A 17244-nucleotide genomic window follows, 5' to 3' on the forward strand; every position below is an offset into this window, starting at 1 on the left:
ATCAGATCAAGAGTATTACTCTTGATCTCCTTGAACATGTTGCTGTAGAAAACAATCCTCCAATAAATCCACAAAAGTCTTGCTAGTGTGTGAATGACCAATCCACAAGTTCCAGTCAGTATCTGGAAAGTTAAAATCCCCCATTACAAGACATTCTGATTTACTGGTCCACTCTGTTTCTCTGCACAACTGTTTGTTGTACTCATCAGAGTCATTAGGGCTATAACACACTCCCACTCTCATTTTCCCTTTCCCAGTGTTTATATCACACCAAACAGACTCAACATTACACTGTCTGCCCATGTTGGGAAGTATGTTCAGTGAAGTGCAAAGAAATTACTTTGATGTATTATTAATTGGTAAATAACATCATGAGTTATTTACTTTTCACTTCTGTTAGCCCCTTTCACAAGTGAATTTCCCATGTGTGTGTGTGTGTGCTTTCAGGAGTAGATTTGCTGAATGTGTGTGAGCTCAGTGTAGGAAATTTTCTGTTCAGCTTTATGGAATGAGTTTCTTCGTGAAAATTTGTAAAAATTAAAAATTTGTGCATACATGCACAAATTTTTAATTTTTTAAATTTATTTTTTTAAATATTAATTTGTTCGGCTAAGGTAAAGAAAGACAGCACAAGAAGCATGCAAAAGTTCATTGAAATTTACCGGTAAAAGTACTTTGTTTTTAAAAGTTTTTAAAATGCCTAACAGCATTAGTATTGTTGCTCGCTCGGTAAACAGGCCGACCGGGCTAGCCGAGTGGGTAAAGTGCCTGCCCGGCAACCCAAAGGTCGCGGGTTCGATTCCCGCCTCGGGCTTGGATCAAAGTACTGCAAAAACCTTGGGAGGTGCAATATGGCCACAGAAGCCGATGCGCCAACAACTACCAAATCAAAAAAAAAAAAAAAAAAAAAAAAATCGGTAAACAGATGGTGGGTATTATCGGTCTGGAGTAGAAGTCGAAACCCTCCCGAAGTGGGGGGTAACCTGACTTTTTTTCTTTAGAATCGAATTTAATTGAATTAATTGAATCACGAACAGAGTCATATTAGAAGTTCTGGCATCATAAAAATGTTCGTAACGTAGTTTCACAGGTAAACTTTTTCCAAGTTTGCCGTGCTTCTCGTGTAGGCTTCCTTTGCCTTTTTTTTTTTTCTTAATAAACAATTTGATAGCTTAAATAGATTCTAGACAGACATTTGGAGCAAGTGGATGGGTGAAATGAGGTTTTTTTTTTTTTTTTTGGTGGTTGATGCTGTATAAGCTTGCTTTCTTGCATCGTCATGTGCCTTTGTAAATGCTAAATGCTAATATGTCTCACTTGTGCAATTTTGCAATTTGTGCATGCCATGTTCTTTGTTATTGGTTGCTTATCTTTTTTAATGTTTTAAATTTTACAATCCAAAACAAAAAAATGTCAGTGAACAGAAATATTAATTAGTATGTATACTTTACAGTGCTATATTTACTATAATATTTATTTATTAGAAATTTAAGATGTTTAAACCTGTGTTAGCAATTTTATTGGTTTAACTTTTTTTAGTGTTTTACTTACCACACTGAAAATGTTTTTTTGAGTGCTCTGCTCCTATCCCTGTTTTTCCCATAAGCCCTGTTGTTTTTAATATGCAAAATGCCATAATGCGGAGATTTTTAGGAACACATATACCGTGTTATAGCAGAACTGAATGTAAATATTTCCATAATTTGTTTTTTTCCTTATAACAGACTTATTAATTCTACCCCAGATATATAAACTTTTGTATCCTTTGCTGCTGCTTTGTGCTCTTAGGTGCAAATGTCATATTCTCTTTATTATCATTTTTATCTCTCCATTAACACTTAACTTTTCATCCTATCACACACACAAGGGTGCCTCCGTAGCCAGGTGGGAAGGAGCAGCAGTGTGTAGCACATGCTTCGGAGGATGTGGAAAGGTCAGGGAATGACCACCGCATATTCCCGGAGCAATATGGCCTTAGTTGCTAATGCTTCTAAAAACCAACTAACAACATAACAACACACACACACACACACACACACACACACACACACACACACACACACACACACACACAAAATCTTTTGTTTACATGTAAATATTTTCCAGTTGTAGCTCATCAAAACAAGCAAATTTATTCACAGTCTAGCAACATATTTATAGTCCCTTTCTGTCCATAGCCTTGCCCATATTTTTGTGAAAGTTCTACTGCTTTAGTTCCCCGCCCCATATTTGATCTCACTTAGTTCTATTATTAAATTTGCTTAACTTCCACAGGTATGGGCAAGTATAGAAACACAATCTTTGATACATGATCAGGTGTAGGCCCCTGATGAAATACCTGATTATGTATCGATATTTATTTTTAGCTAACATGACATTTTAATTTTATAATTTCTTTACCCTTTTCTTGGACCTGTAACCAAAATTTCCCACCCATATCTGATGCTGGCTATTACTCGTTATATTATTTTAATCATTTTTGCTTTGCAGTTCCCTTCTCTCTAATTGGCTATATAATTTTGCTTAATTCATTATTTCATTAGAATATTCACATTCTTTCTCTTTCTCACGAATTCAACATCTCTAATTTCTGCTTCCCTTCCCCTATTATTTTTGGCATTTAGTGTAAATAATGCATCCATCTTTGCATTCTTTAACAGACTTATTAATTCTACCACACACACACACACACACACACACAATGCATGTATCGATATTGTGTATATATTTTCCTTCTTTTTTTTTTTTCTTTTTTTTTTATTTCTAGTGCTTGTAGTGTGTGCTAGTTGCTTTTCATACTGCTCTCTATATTCTGTCTATAATCTGTTTTTACATTCTGTTACAACTTCATTCCTTCTTTTTGGCAGAAATCTGGTCTAGTGGTGAGGACTTAAGCTTTTCTGTTCTTACTGTTGCTGCATGGTGTGATATTATTGCTTTGGTGGGCTGATGTTTTAGTTAATGTCAGTCTACATCTGTTACAGTAATTTGTATTCCAATCGAAATGCAATAATTTTCATGGCTGTTGTAGCCAGTGGCCCTCTGGAGAGAATGGATGCAATGGTCTCTGGTATTTGTTCTTTGTTTGTCTCATTCCTATTTTCTTTTGTGGTTGGTTTCTTGTGTCGTTTTAATGATATTTCACATTTTTTGGCCTCAGCAGTTAACAAGTGGTTATCAAGATGCCGGTCTAACTTCATTATTTATTGGCTAATAATTTTGTTCATTTTTGCCCTTTATCTAATTTTTTCAAAATTTTATCACGTATTCCTACCATGTTTTTTCTGTTTTCCTCCTTTGTCTTTATTTATTTATTTGTTTCTTCACTCTTTTTCTGCTTCCCTGCTTTTTTTCCTCTCTAATTTATATATCTCACACACACACACACACACACACACACACACACACACACACACACACACACACACACACACACACACACACACACACACACACACATGTATACACTCATGAAAGAGTTAATTATAATTAAATTAATTTAAGAAAAGAAAAAATTTAACATGCCTGAAGTATAATGCACTGTATACATTACTTTACTTGTTATTTTGCCCATAGGTAAAATTTCAGCGTTTCCCATTTCCACCACGAGTCGAGAAGCCAAAACGTTTTTCCAATTTGGATATAATGATTGGGATGGTTGTATATGGATTCATTAGTGTCTGTCTTTTTATTGTTAAGAGGGTAATAGATGAGAAAGCAAATAACTCAAAGGTAAGCACTATTAGTAATATCTCTCTCTCTCTCTCTCTCTCTCTCTCTCTCTCTCTCTCTCTCTCCCCCCCCTAAAACAACAGGAAGCTGGGTTTTAAAGATGTAAACTTTTCTCCTGTGTTTACAGATGTAAATTTAAATTGTGTATATCTATAAAAATTTAAATGAAATAATGAAAATTTAATTTAATTTTAAAATTTAATAAACTAAGGGTTGTGCTAGTTGTTAAAAATGTAAATATCAGTTTAGTTGGTTAAATATAAACAAATGGCAGTAAACAAAGTGACAGTAAATGTTATGTACTGTAATGTTAATTTAAAATGCATGCCTATCAGTAAGAATATTAATGAATGTGCTTTGGGGAAGAAGTACTTTCATATTGGATGATAGCTTACGCATGTGTGTGCACACATATGTGTAAGCTATTTATTGTGAACAAAGAAGAAAGAAATTGGGGAAGAGAAAGTAAAATTTTATGGTCTAGGGCCACTGCCAAGCAAAAAAGACCCCAAGATCATGAATATATAAATAAAGGAAGGTTACATAAAGTGGTAAGCTGTGAAAGAAGGTTGTATAAAAATGGTAAAGAACAAATGAATCTACAGTGTACACAAAAAAAAAACTTTTTGGTTTTCTGTTTTCTTTTATTTCTCATGAAACATTAATTTTATGAACAAGAAGCTTCTCATTATGTTTTATAAAGAATGTAACAAGAAGCTATATTCTTCCTATATTAATTTCTCTCATTCACAAAGTTTAGCATAATTTATTTTGCTCCTTTGTTCTTTATTTTCTTTTCTATGCTGGGTTGTATCTAACATGAATTTAATTAAACATTAACAACACACTTATTCCTGTGCCCTAGAAGTCACTGATTCCTCTTTTTATCCACTTGAGGCCATTATTATTATTATTATTATTATTATTAGCCATATGGTACAAGGAAGCCTGAGGCTTATGCTGCACCAGCCAAAAAAAAAAAAATTTTCTGAATTACCCGAAGAGAGAGAGAAAGGGAATCACCAAGAAACAGAAGAATGATGATATCCAGCTCAGGACTCTGGGTGTGCCAAGCCCATATTCACCAGATTATAGTCTTCTTAGTTTGAACATTAATATTTCCTACATTTCCTACAATGGGGGATTTTAATTTCCAGAGATTGACCGGAATTTGTGAGTTGGTCACTCACACACTAGCAAGGCTTTTGTGGATTTATTGGATGATTGTTTTCTACAGCAGCATGTTCAGGAGGCAACTAGAGGGAGTAATACTCTTGATCTGATTATCAGTAGTGATTCTTCATGCATCAAGAATCTGCAGATAAAGGATCCACTAGGTGGCAGTGATCACAGTGTGCTGAAGTGGGATTTACTCAAAGAGGTAACCACCATCAAGGGTAAAGGGAAGGGTTTTTGCTTTCGTAAAGGTGACTACAGTGGCCTGAGACAGTATTTAAATTCTATACCGTGGGACCAACTGATGATGTTACCAACAGCAAATTCAAATTGGGAAGCATTCAAAGAATTAATCTTGGAAGCTACTAGGCTTTTCATACCAACAAAGAAATATTGTTCAAGATTTAGGCCTAAATGGATGTCAAATGAACTAATTAGACATGTGACAGAGAAGAAAAATGCATGGGATACATATAAATTAACATGTGACACAGAAGCCTATATTAGATATAAGCTGGTCTGTAACCAAGTTACAAAGGAGGTTAGGCAGGCAAAAGCAGATTATGAAAAATCTTTGGCAAAGGACGCAAAGAAAAATAGCAAAGAATTCTTTACTTATGTAATCTCTAGAAGGAAGGGGACGAATCAGATTGGTCAACTTAATATCGATGGTTCAACTGTTGATGATCCTGCTCAGGTAGCTAACAAACTAAATGAATATTTTGCATCTACATTTACACACTAAGAGTTATTTAGGGAGGGCAATGCCAGATGTGTATTCAACTCTGGCAGTAAGCTAGATAATCTTGTAATAACTGAGAATTAATTAGTTGAGAATTTGTTGAAGATAAACATAAGAAAGGCACCTGGGGTGGATAGAATCTATCCAATAATATTAAAGGAGGCGGCAAAGGAAGTAAGCAAACCCTTAGCCATAATTATGAGAGCTTCCCTGGACTCAGGGGAGGTACCCATGCACTGGAGATGTCCAAATGTGACCCAAATCCACAAAGGGGGATCAAAGGGAGACACAGGTAATTACAGACCTGTTAGTAAATAAATAAGAATAGTCAACCTCAATATAGTACGTGGAACCCTTCCGTATGATACCCTCCAGAAATTAAAACGGAAAAAACGAAAAAGTCGAAAACTTACTGGAACATTAAAGTAAAATATAAATAATTAAAGAAAAATATAAATAATTAAATAATCAATTTAACACAATTCAAAATCAATTAAAAACAATTAAAATTCAAATTAACGCAATTAAAAGAATCTAACGAAAATATTCAAAACGATTTTCCTTCCTGAAGCTGACAATGCTTTTCGACCGACTGTCGTGATCACAGGAATGAAAATTACCGAATCAGGCTAAACCTGCAACTTAAATAGTGATTATATGTCTTCACGCATGCGCGTAAAGGTCCACGCATCGGAGATCAAATATGGCCGCCGAACATTAACAGAATTCTCGTGTAATTTAATTTCAACGGTTTCTGCAATTAATAGTCGCGTATAATTACGTTGAACGTTAAGTATTTTGGCCTCGTTAAATAAAAAAGTATGTTTTTCGTTAATGGCATGAAAGGCTAATTCTGACGCTGCTGAACGAGAAGCACGAACTGAGGCTTCGTGTTGATTTACACGGATATTAAGAGAAAACCGGGTCGAACCTTGGTAAGACGAGTCGCAATCACCGCAAGAAATGTTGTATACTAGATCATTAATTTGTGTTGCGAACGCGGAAAGAACCGAGCGATTGTTCAGTATAGTGTGTAATTCAGTATCGTAATTCTTAATCCCAAATTGTATAACCTGTCTAAAAGGTTTTATAATGCAATATACATGTATGGCTAGGGCTGAAAATGCCGAGTTCCTGTAGGACACAATAGGTCGAATCGGAAATCCAGGCTTGTGTAATTTTACCTGACCGAAAAGTGCAGGAATATTGTATGTTCTGGACTTCAATTCCTTCAACTGAACCATAGTAATGTAGTCGTTTTTTCGATATGTGGTTAACGTTTTATTGTATTGATTTACCAAATTGGTAAACAGTGCCGGATCCACTTCACGATAAGTGGAGGTATCAGACACAACTGAATCTAACTTATTAATATAATCATGTTTATCTAGTATTACCACTGTATCTCCTTTATCTGCCCTCTGTATAATAATGTCCTTATTTTCTCGAAGTTCTCGTAAAGCTGAACTGTCATGTGTATTCAATTTAGGAAGTCGCGTTTCTTTTATGTTATTCACTACTTGGTTAACTTGTTGAATAAATACATCTTTTTGTGGAACACTACGAAGTCCAAATTCAATATCAATTACGCATTGTTTTTTTGGCAGCTTTCGAGGTGGTAAATTATAATTTAATCCTTTGGATAAAAGTGAAATCTGGTCCTGTGATAGTGTACACGAGGAAAGATTTGTAACCTGTTGATATATTACATTATAAAACCTTTTAGACAGGTTATACAATTTGGGATTAAGAATTACGATACATTATTTAATAATCTTAAAGACTGTAGACTCGGCGACAATGACAATTTATTCTCATTAGATGTTACCTCATTATATACGAATGTAAACGTTGAATACACATTAGATATTATTTGGGATATGTTAAATAAAAACTCGACACCGATTAATTATACGAAGCTGCCTATTAAGGAAATTTTTCACTTAATTAAACTGTTAGTTGAGGCTAACTACATCACCTTTCGAGACAAGGTGTACAAACAAATTTTTGGATTACCAATGGGTTTGAACCTGAGTATCTTAATGTCAGAGATCTATCTCTCAACGATTGAACAGATACACTTGACACCTTTTCGTCCCCGTTTCACATACTATGGGAAGTATTTAGATGATGTTCTAGTTATTACCGATAGTAGTACTATCCAAGACATTTTACATTCGTTTAATAATATTCATTCTAGACTCAAATTTACATTGGAAAGGGAAGATACGGATACAAAGTCATTAAACTTTCTAAATTTCACGCTTACCCGGGACTCGAACAAAATACAATTTAGCATCTATCGAAAACCCACAAACACCGGTATGCTTCTACATTATAATAGCTACCACCCGTTCACCTACAAAAGATCGATTATCTTTAATCAATTTCTAAATGCCTATAAATATTCAACGACGGATTCCGCTTTGGACTCAGAAATACAAATATTAACTAGCAGATTCTTAAACAGGGGTTATCCCATTAACACTATAAATCGAATTAGGGTACAAGCTAAGGATAGGATACAAAATACTACACCAATCAACAATAGTAATATCAAAAAATACTTTATTTCTGTCCCATATGTTGAACAGTGGCACAAACAGCTTAACAGATTCTTTAAAGATACCGAATTTAAAATTATAGCTAGGCCCATACGGAAGTTACACACTATACTGAACAATCGCTCGGTTCTTTCCGCGTTCGCAACACAAATTAATGATCTAGTATACAACATTTCTTGCGGTGATTGCGACTCGTCTTACCAAGGTTCGACCCGGTTTTCTCTTAATATCCGTGTAAATCAACACGAAGCCTCAGTTCGTGCTTCTCGTTCAGCAGCGTCAGAATTAGCCTTTCATGCCATTAACGAAAAACATACTTTTTTATTTAACGAGGCCAAAATACTTAACGTTCAACGTAATTATACGCGACTATTAATTGTAGAAACCGTTGAAATTAAATTACACGAGAATTCTGTTAATGTTCGGCGGCCATATTTGATCTCCGATGCGTGGACCTTTACGCGCATGCGCGAAGACATATAATCACTATTTAAGTTGCAGGTTTAGCCTGATTCGGTAATTTTCATTCCTGTGATCACGACAGTCGGTCGAAAAGCATTGTCAGCTTCAGGAAGGAAAATCGTTTTGAATATTTTCGTTAGATTCTTTTAATTGCGTTAATTTGAATTTTAATTGTTTTTAATTGATTTTGAATTGTGTTAAATTGATTATTTAATTATTTATATTTTTCTTTAATTATTTATATTTTACTTTAATGTTCCAGTAAGTTTTCGACTTTTTCGTTTTTTCCGTTTTAATTTCTGGAGGGTATCATACGGAAGGGTTCCACGTACTATATTGAGGTTGACTCCTCTTATTTATTTACTAATATTATTATCAACGTAGAACATATTGAGTTTCACAGCTCTGATTCATACTATCTAAGACCTGTTAGTTTAATTTCTGTTCCAGGAAAATTAATGGAGGCACTGGTTAAAGAAGTATTGCAGGATCATTTAGACAAGACTTCAGTTATAGCTTGGACACAGCATGGGTTTGTTAAGGGGAAGTTTTGTCTGACTAATTTGATTGGATACTATGATGTAGTCACAAAGGAAGTGGATGCAAAGAATAACTTTGATATCATATATTTGGATCTTAGAAAGGCCTTTGATACTGTTGCACATGGAAACTGCTGCACAAATTGGAGCAGTGTAGCTTTGGAGGCAAATTGCTGCTATGGATAAAGGGGTGGTTGAATGGGAGAAGACAGAGAGTGGTAATTAATGGACACTGCTCTTCGTGGACTAATGTTATTAGTGGAGTCCCTCAGGGTTCAGTGTTGGGTCCATTGTTGTTTTCTGTATTTATAAATGATATTGATAATGGTAAATCCAAGTTTGGCTTAATGTCCAAGTTTGCAGACGATATGAAGGTTGGCAGGGTTGTTAATGACACTAATGACAGTACACACCTAGAAAAGTAGAGCAGATGGGCTGAGCAGTGGCAAATGAAGTTTAACATTGACAAATGTAAAGTACTACATATGGGAAACAGGAACCCCAGAGCAACGTATCAACTCTGTGGTACTACACTGACAGTGATAGAGAATGAAAAGGACCTGGTGGTAATTGTGCAGGCAGATATGAAGTTCTCTGGGCAGTGCAGATGGGCTGCAAGAATAGCTCATGGTGTCTTGTCAATGATATACAGGAATTTTTCTAGCAGGGATAAGGAGGTGATTATCTCCTTGTATAAGGCAATGGTCAGGCCACACCTTGAGTACTGTACACAGGTCTGGAGGCCTTATTTTAAGAAGGATGTAGAGCTGTTGGAACGAGTGCAAAGAAAGGCAACAAGATTAGTGAACAGAATGAAGGGTTGCTCTTATGAAGAAAGGCTTAAGTTTTGCAAATTACAGTGTCTGGAGACTAGGCACCTACAAGGTGATCTGATTGAGGTGTATAAAGCCTTGAATGGTTTGAGCATGCTCAATGCTGATGGGATTCTTCCTCTTGCTCAGAATAATTGCCTGAGAGGGCATAAATTCAAATTGAGGAAAGATAGTTGTAGGATAGATGTGCGGAAGTTTGCCTTTAGCCAGCGGGTGGTTGATTGCTGGAACAATCTTCCATCTGTCATTGTAGAAGTTGATAGCTTAAATAGATTCAAGGCAGAACTTGACAAACATTTGGAGCGAGGGATGGGTGAAATAAGGGATTTTTTTTTTTTTTTTTTGGCTGAAGCTATATGAGCTTGCTTTCTTGCATCATGTGCCCTTGCTAATTCTAAATACATATTTTAGACATACTTTTCACTTTGAAAACAGTGAGTTCTTTCAGAGATTATTAATTCTCTAGCTGATAACTCAGCAATTTCTGAATATAATGTTTCTATCACTCGTACAAAGGCCATGAGATTTTATTGACCAGATTTATACTTGTTGGTTGCACCCACAGATTTTTAAATTTTGTCAATCATTTGTTTTTATTTGACATATACAAGGTTTGATCAAAACGTTTAGTGAAATTTTCAAACAATTAATTTTAACATTAGCATTAGCAATAGTAGAGGTATATGATGCAAGATAGCAAGCTCATACAGCAACAGCCAAAAAAAAAAAACAAAAACTTCCAATTTCACCCAACCATTCACTCCAAATGTTTGTCTAGTTCTGCTCTGAATTTATTTAAGCTGTCAACTTCTACAATGACAGATGGAAGTTTGTTCCATCAATGAACCACCTGCTGGCTTAAGCACATCTATTCTACAACTGTCTTTCCTCATTTTGAATTTATGTCCCCTCAAGCAATTAATCTGGGCAAGAGGAAAAATCTCATCAGCATTGAGCTTGCTCAAACCATTCAAGACCTAATACACCTCAATCAGATCACCTCGCAGTTGCCTAGTCTCCAGACACTGCAATTTGCCGAACTTAAGCCTTTCTTCGTAAGAGCAACCCTTTGTTCCATTCACCAATCTCATTGCACTTCTCTTTACTCTTTCCAGCAGCTCTACATCCTTCCTAAAATGTGGCCTCCAGACCTGTATACAGTACTCAAGGTGTGGCTTTACAATTGCCTTATACAAAGGGATATTCACCTCCTTATCCCTGATAGAAAAATTCCTGTATTTCATTGACAAGACACCATGAACTGCTCTTGAAGACTGTCTGCACTACTCAGAAAATTTCATATCTGCCTGCACAATTACCGCTAAGTCTTTTTTATTCTCTACCACCCTTGATATATTACTTTGGGGTTACTATTACCCATATGCAGTACTTTACATTTGTCAAGGTTAAACTTATGTTGCCACCTGTCAGCCCATCTGCTCAACTTTTTTAAAATCCTCTTACAGTAGCATACTGTCATTAGTGTCATTAACAATTAATTTTTAACAGTTAATTGTTAATTAACAATTAACATTAACTCTACTAATAACATTAGTCCATGAAAAGGAATGAGAATTTATTACCACTCTCTGTCTTCTCCCATTCAATCATGCCTTTATTTGTAGCAACAATTTGTCCTTAATGCCCTCTGCTCCAGTTGGTAAGCCCTCCATGTGCAACTGTATTAAAAGCTTTCCTAAAATTTAAGTATAATACATCAAAATTATTTTTTGCATCCAGTTCCTTTGACCACATCATAGTATCCAATCAGATTGGTCAGACAAGACTTTCCCTTAACAAACCCGTGCTGTGTCTGAACTATAACTGTAGCCTTCTCTAAATGATCCTGCAATGCTTTTTTAACCAGTGCCTCCATTAATTGCAACAAAAGTTAAATTAACATGTCTGTAATTATTCGTGTCTCCTTTTGGTTCTTCTTTGTGAATTGGGGTCACAATTGCACTTCTACAGTGCATGTATACCTCCCCTGAGTCCAAAGAAGCTCTCATAATTAAGAAATCCCACATCAGCACACTGTGATCACTGCCAACTAGTGGTTCCTTTATCTGCAGATTCTTAATGCTTGAAGAATCACTACTGATAACCAGATAAAGAGTATGACTCCCTCTTGGTAGCCTCTGGTACATGCTGCTGCTGCAGAACACGATCATCCAGTAAATCCACAAAAGTCTTGCTAGTGGACGAGTAACCAACCCATAAGGCCCCAAGTGCCAAGCGATCTTTCTAGTGCAATTTTCTAGCGATTTTCCTAGGGCGAGTACTAGTGCTTAAATAATCTCTCCACTGCTCGCAACATTACTGCTAACCACTCACATTGTTACTGCTTCCCTCGCTGAGCAACATCACTGCTCCACTGCTAACATCGTTACTGCTAACCCCGCTTGCACCGTTACTGCTATCGCTAGCAATGTATTGCTCTCTTCTTCTGCTGATCGCTTGGTCACTGGTTGGCACTGCTCCTGCCTCCATGTAGTGGGGTCGGTAACCTGGGAGAAGGAATTCCCTCTTCCAGGGCTAAAAGGAGTAGCGATGGATTGTGATGCATATCCACCGCTAGAGCCCCCGGGCTCCAGACCCATCAACTCTGATTCAGAGCTGACTTGAATCGTCCAAAGAGACAGCGGACTGAAAAACAGAGTGCAGATATGCCAGCATTTCTAATAATGCACTCATTATCCACACAACCTGTCGGCAAGTTATCGCCGTTTTTCTAATACAGAAATGCTTAGAATCGGTTGTTGGATCTCCTAAAATGGTGAAGCGTCTCCAATCTGGAGGCCTTCTAATTGAAGCTTCCAAGCCAAGCCATTCAGAAAAATTGTTAAAATTGACAACATTTAACAGCATTCCAGTGTCAGTTATGCCACATAACACTCTGAAAACCTCTAAAGGCGTCATCAGCGAATGGGACTTACTAACTGTCTCTGAACAAGAAATAATACAAGAGCTTAGTGAACAAAAAGTGTTCACTAAGAGAATCATGGAGAATTCACGGAGAATCATGACCAAAAAAGATGGCAACCTACTACCAACCAGGTCAATAATTTAGTACTCCGATTCTTCCATCTTCTGTTAAAGCAGGTTACCTAAATTGCAAGATTCGTCCTTACATCCCCATTTGCTGCTTTAAATGTCAGAAGTACGGTCATTCTCAAGCAGCATGCCGAGGCGATGCTGTGTCCTCTTTGTGGTTCCAAGGAGCATTCTCAAGAAGACTGTACAACTTCCACTCCTATTTGTCCAAACTGTAAGGAAAACCACCCTGCATTTTCTAAAGCATGTAACCTTTGGAAAACAGGCAAAAAAATCCAGAAATATAAAGTGGAACGTAAAGTCCACTTACCTTGAAGCAAGAAAGCAAGTGCTACCAACCATGCCTAGCCGATCATACGCATCTGTCACCAGAACCAGCTGCCCACTGCAACTCAAACAAATGTGTCCATAGAACCGAGCATTTCCTTTGCCATCTGGGCCAAAACTGTGTTATCATGCAACAAGAATCCTACAGTCAACGAAACCAGCAATACGCCAATCATCATCCCAACTGATGCTATCTCAACCTTGCCCGAAACAACAAAATCAACTACCGTTGAAAATCAGAAAAAGGTGAAGCCACGAAATAGCAACATGGAAACTGATGTTCAATCAGAGGATGACGACACAGTACTAGAGTTACATGCTAGTGATATCATGGATACAGGACGCCCAATCTTTCCCAGAAATAAAAAACCAAAACCAAGCAGACAGAAATCTTCTCAGAAAAAACTGTCAGATCAATCTTCCCCAAACAAATCCAACCAATGAATAAATTCCTATAATGGAACTGTAGAGGATTACGCAGTAATATAGTCAACCTCAGTGATTTACTAACTCAAACTAATGCAGTAGGTGTGTGCTTACAGGAAACATTTTTATCACCACATGTTTAGGAGAGACAGGGTTTCTAACTCTCCTGCTCGTGGTGGAGCAGCTATACTTGTGAAATCCACAATACCCTCAAGACATCTCCAACTACAAACCTCCTTAGAAGTTGTAGCAGTCCGGATAGCAATGGGAATATCGTTATCACTTGCATCCATCTATATATCACCGAATTATCCTTGTTCCCAGACTGAGCAGTCTTATTACACAACTTCCACCTCCCGTCTGTTTACTTGGTGATTTCAATGGTCACCACCCATTGTGGGGATCCTCCACCATGGATAGTAGTGGCAAATTAATCGAAACATTCCTGGATAACCATAACCTGACTCTTTTAAATTCTGGCTCTCCAACTCATGTTCAACTACCTGCTGGTGCTACAGCTGCCATAGACCTATCCATCTGTTTAGCATCTCTTTTTCCAAGCATGGAGTGGTTAGTGCTAAATGATCCATCCCACAGTGACCATTTCCCTATCATCAGTTCAATTCAAACACAGGTCGTGTCATACCCTAAAGGCCGTACTTCTTGGAACTTCCAAAAAGCAGACTGGAAAACCTATTCCAGTTGTGTCATACTTGAAAAGCAAAATGTACAGCAACAGAATCTTGATGACATAACTGACCACATTACAGCCATATATTATCTGCAGCAGAAATTTCCATTCCAAAATCTAACCAGTGCAAGAGTATACACCAAAATCAGTGGTGGAATGAAGAATGCTCCAAAGCAAAGTGTGATAAAAACAGAGCTTGGAACCACTTTCGTATATTCCCAACTACCGCCAACCTAATTGTTTACAAAAAACTCAGAGCTAAAGCGAGACAAATTAGAAAAAAAGCAAAACATGAATCCTGGATTAACTTTGCCTCATCCATTAACAAAAATACTGACACTTGAATTATTTGGAAAAAAATACAAGCACTCAATGGGAAATTTCTACCGCTGTAATCACCAATAATATAATGGAATGGGCAGGAATTATCTTCCCCTACTGATACTGCAAATGCACTATCAGAGTCTTTTTATAACATTTCCGCCTCATCCTCTTTGTGACATCCTTTCAACACATTAAAGCTAATGAAGAACGTCAAAAATTGATTTTTAAAACTAGACTCTCACTTCCTTATAACCAGCCTTTTACTCTAGTTGAGCTCAAGGAATGCTTAAGCAAATTGTCAAATAGAGCAGCAGGACCAGACGGTATTCACTACAGTATGCTGCAGCATTTATGTGAAGCTGACCTTGGCATATTATTACTATTCTATAACCGTATCTTTTCAGAAAATACTACTTATCCTCTGTCCTGGCTGCATTCCTATATCTTTGCTATTCCAAAACCAGGCAAAGATCCGACTCTGGTCCAGAATTACTGACCGATATCATTAACAAGCTGTTTAGGCAAAATATTTGAGAGGATGGTGCATAAGAGGCTCACCTGGTTTCTAGATTCTCAGAATCTTCTTTCTGATCACCATTATGGCTTCTGTAAAAACAGATCTACCTTAGATTTACTTGTAAAACTTGAATGCAACATACGAAATGCCTTTGTCATGAAACAGCACTTAGCGATGGTCAACCTAGATATTCACAAAGCATTCGATACCACCTGGCATCATGGCATTATTAAAGATATGCATCAGTTGGGGCTGAGAGGCTATCTTCCTCAAATCATCCAGAACTTATTAAAATTACGCACTTTTCAAGTCCGATATCAAAACGTGCTGTCAGCATCTCACATTCAAGAAGAGGGTGTCCCGCAGGGTTCAATACTGAGTGCTACCCTATTTGCGATTTGGGTCAACAAAATATTGGAAAATCTTCCAAGAACCATTCAAATTTATATGTATGCAGATGACCTCACTATATCTTGCCAATCACAAAGTATGAATACTATCGAAAGACAGTTGCAAATTGCTCTATTCAAAATAGAAGCCTGGACCTTATGCAATGGATATCGTCTTGCTGAACTACAATCACTTCATCCTGATCCTGAGCTAAAGATCAATAACATGCCAATACCTCTTACTCACACTGTCCGTTTTCTTGGCCTAGTGCTAGATAGGAAACTAAACTTTCAGGCACATGTGACCTACCTTCAGACCATCTGCTTGAAGAAATTGAATATCCTCCAGTGTGTGTCATCTATGTCATGGGGCGCTGATCGACATACCCTGATCCATCTTTATCGAGCTCTCATCAGGTCCCGTTTAGACTATGGCTCCCCAGTGTATGACTCTGCTAGGAAAACTATTTTACAGCGATTGAACATGATCCAGCACAGTGCGCTGAGAGTTTCTCTAGGGGCTTTCAGAACCGCCCCAGTTCAGAGCCTTTACATTGAAGCCCACGAACCTCCCTTACATCTTTGGAGGAAAACATTGCTTTTGACGTATGCCACAAAAATCCGCACTCTTCCCTCTCACCCGAATTGGAGATGTCTGTACAATACTGAATGGGAGTCATTTTTCAACAGTAAACCAAATGAAAACAAACCTGCTGCACTTAGACTTAAAGAACTAATTCAATTGTGGAATATAGAAATCGGCAATATATATCAGGACATGACACCACCTGATCCACTGTGGACAAATATTCCTGCAATTTACGATGACTATTTCCAACAGTGGGGAAAGAACACCTTGTGTCCCTTCAATATTGCACAATTACATGAAACTCACTCTGCTTCTAATTCACAGGCCTGTATGATCTATACAGATGGATCAAAAACTGACCCAAGTAGGCACTGTGGCAATCTTCCCGTCATTCACTTCTTCCCGTCATTCACTACTTCTCTCTCATTACCTGTAGAACGCAGTATCTTTACTGCTGAGCTTTATGCTATTAACTTTGCTCTAGATCACATTACTCAACTTCTAATTTCATCTGCCTTAATATACACTGACTCACTCAGTGCTGTCTTTGCCATAAATAGTAATACCACCTCCTCTCACCCTGTTATCAAACAGGGTGAGAGGAGGTGGTATTCTAAATTACTTGTGTGTAATGAGTCAAACCAAACTGTGACATTCTGCTGGATCCCAGGGCATTCTGGTATAGCAGGAAATGAAAGAGCAGATCTTGCAGCCAAACAACCAGATACCTCTAATTTACAGAACGGTCAAGTTCCGTATTCCGATTTCAAACATATCATCCGTAAAGCATGTTACAATAGCTGGTCACTGATCTGGAGAGTTTGTCCAGGAAACAAACTACACCAAATAAAACCAGAACCAAAGCTGTGGCTCTCCAGT

The 17244-nt window shown here is 37.3% G+C and overlaps 1 protein-coding gene across 1 annotated transcript in view; it reads left to right on the top strand.

Moving 5' to 3' along the window:
- LOC150088380 (phospholipid-transporting ATPase ABCA3-like) overlaps positions 1–17244 on the top strand; it is a 433767-nt gene that overhangs the window by 57296 nt on the left and 359227 nt on the right. Inside the window, exon 4 of the mRNA XM_090370142.1 lies at positions 3577–3732. Within this exon, the coding sequence (XP_090226268.1) occupies positions 3577–3732 (156 nt within the window). The remainder of the gene's footprint in view (positions 1–3576; positions 3733–17244) is intronic.

This window comes from Mastigoproctus giganteus, chromosome 3 (assembly GCF_048544385.1).
Source record: "Mastigoproctus giganteus isolate SK-2022 chromosome 3, ASM4854438v1, whole genome shotgun sequence".
Taxonomy (NCBI): Eukaryota; Metazoa; Arthropoda; class Arachnida; order Uropygi; family Thelyphonidae; genus Mastigoproctus; species Mastigoproctus giganteus.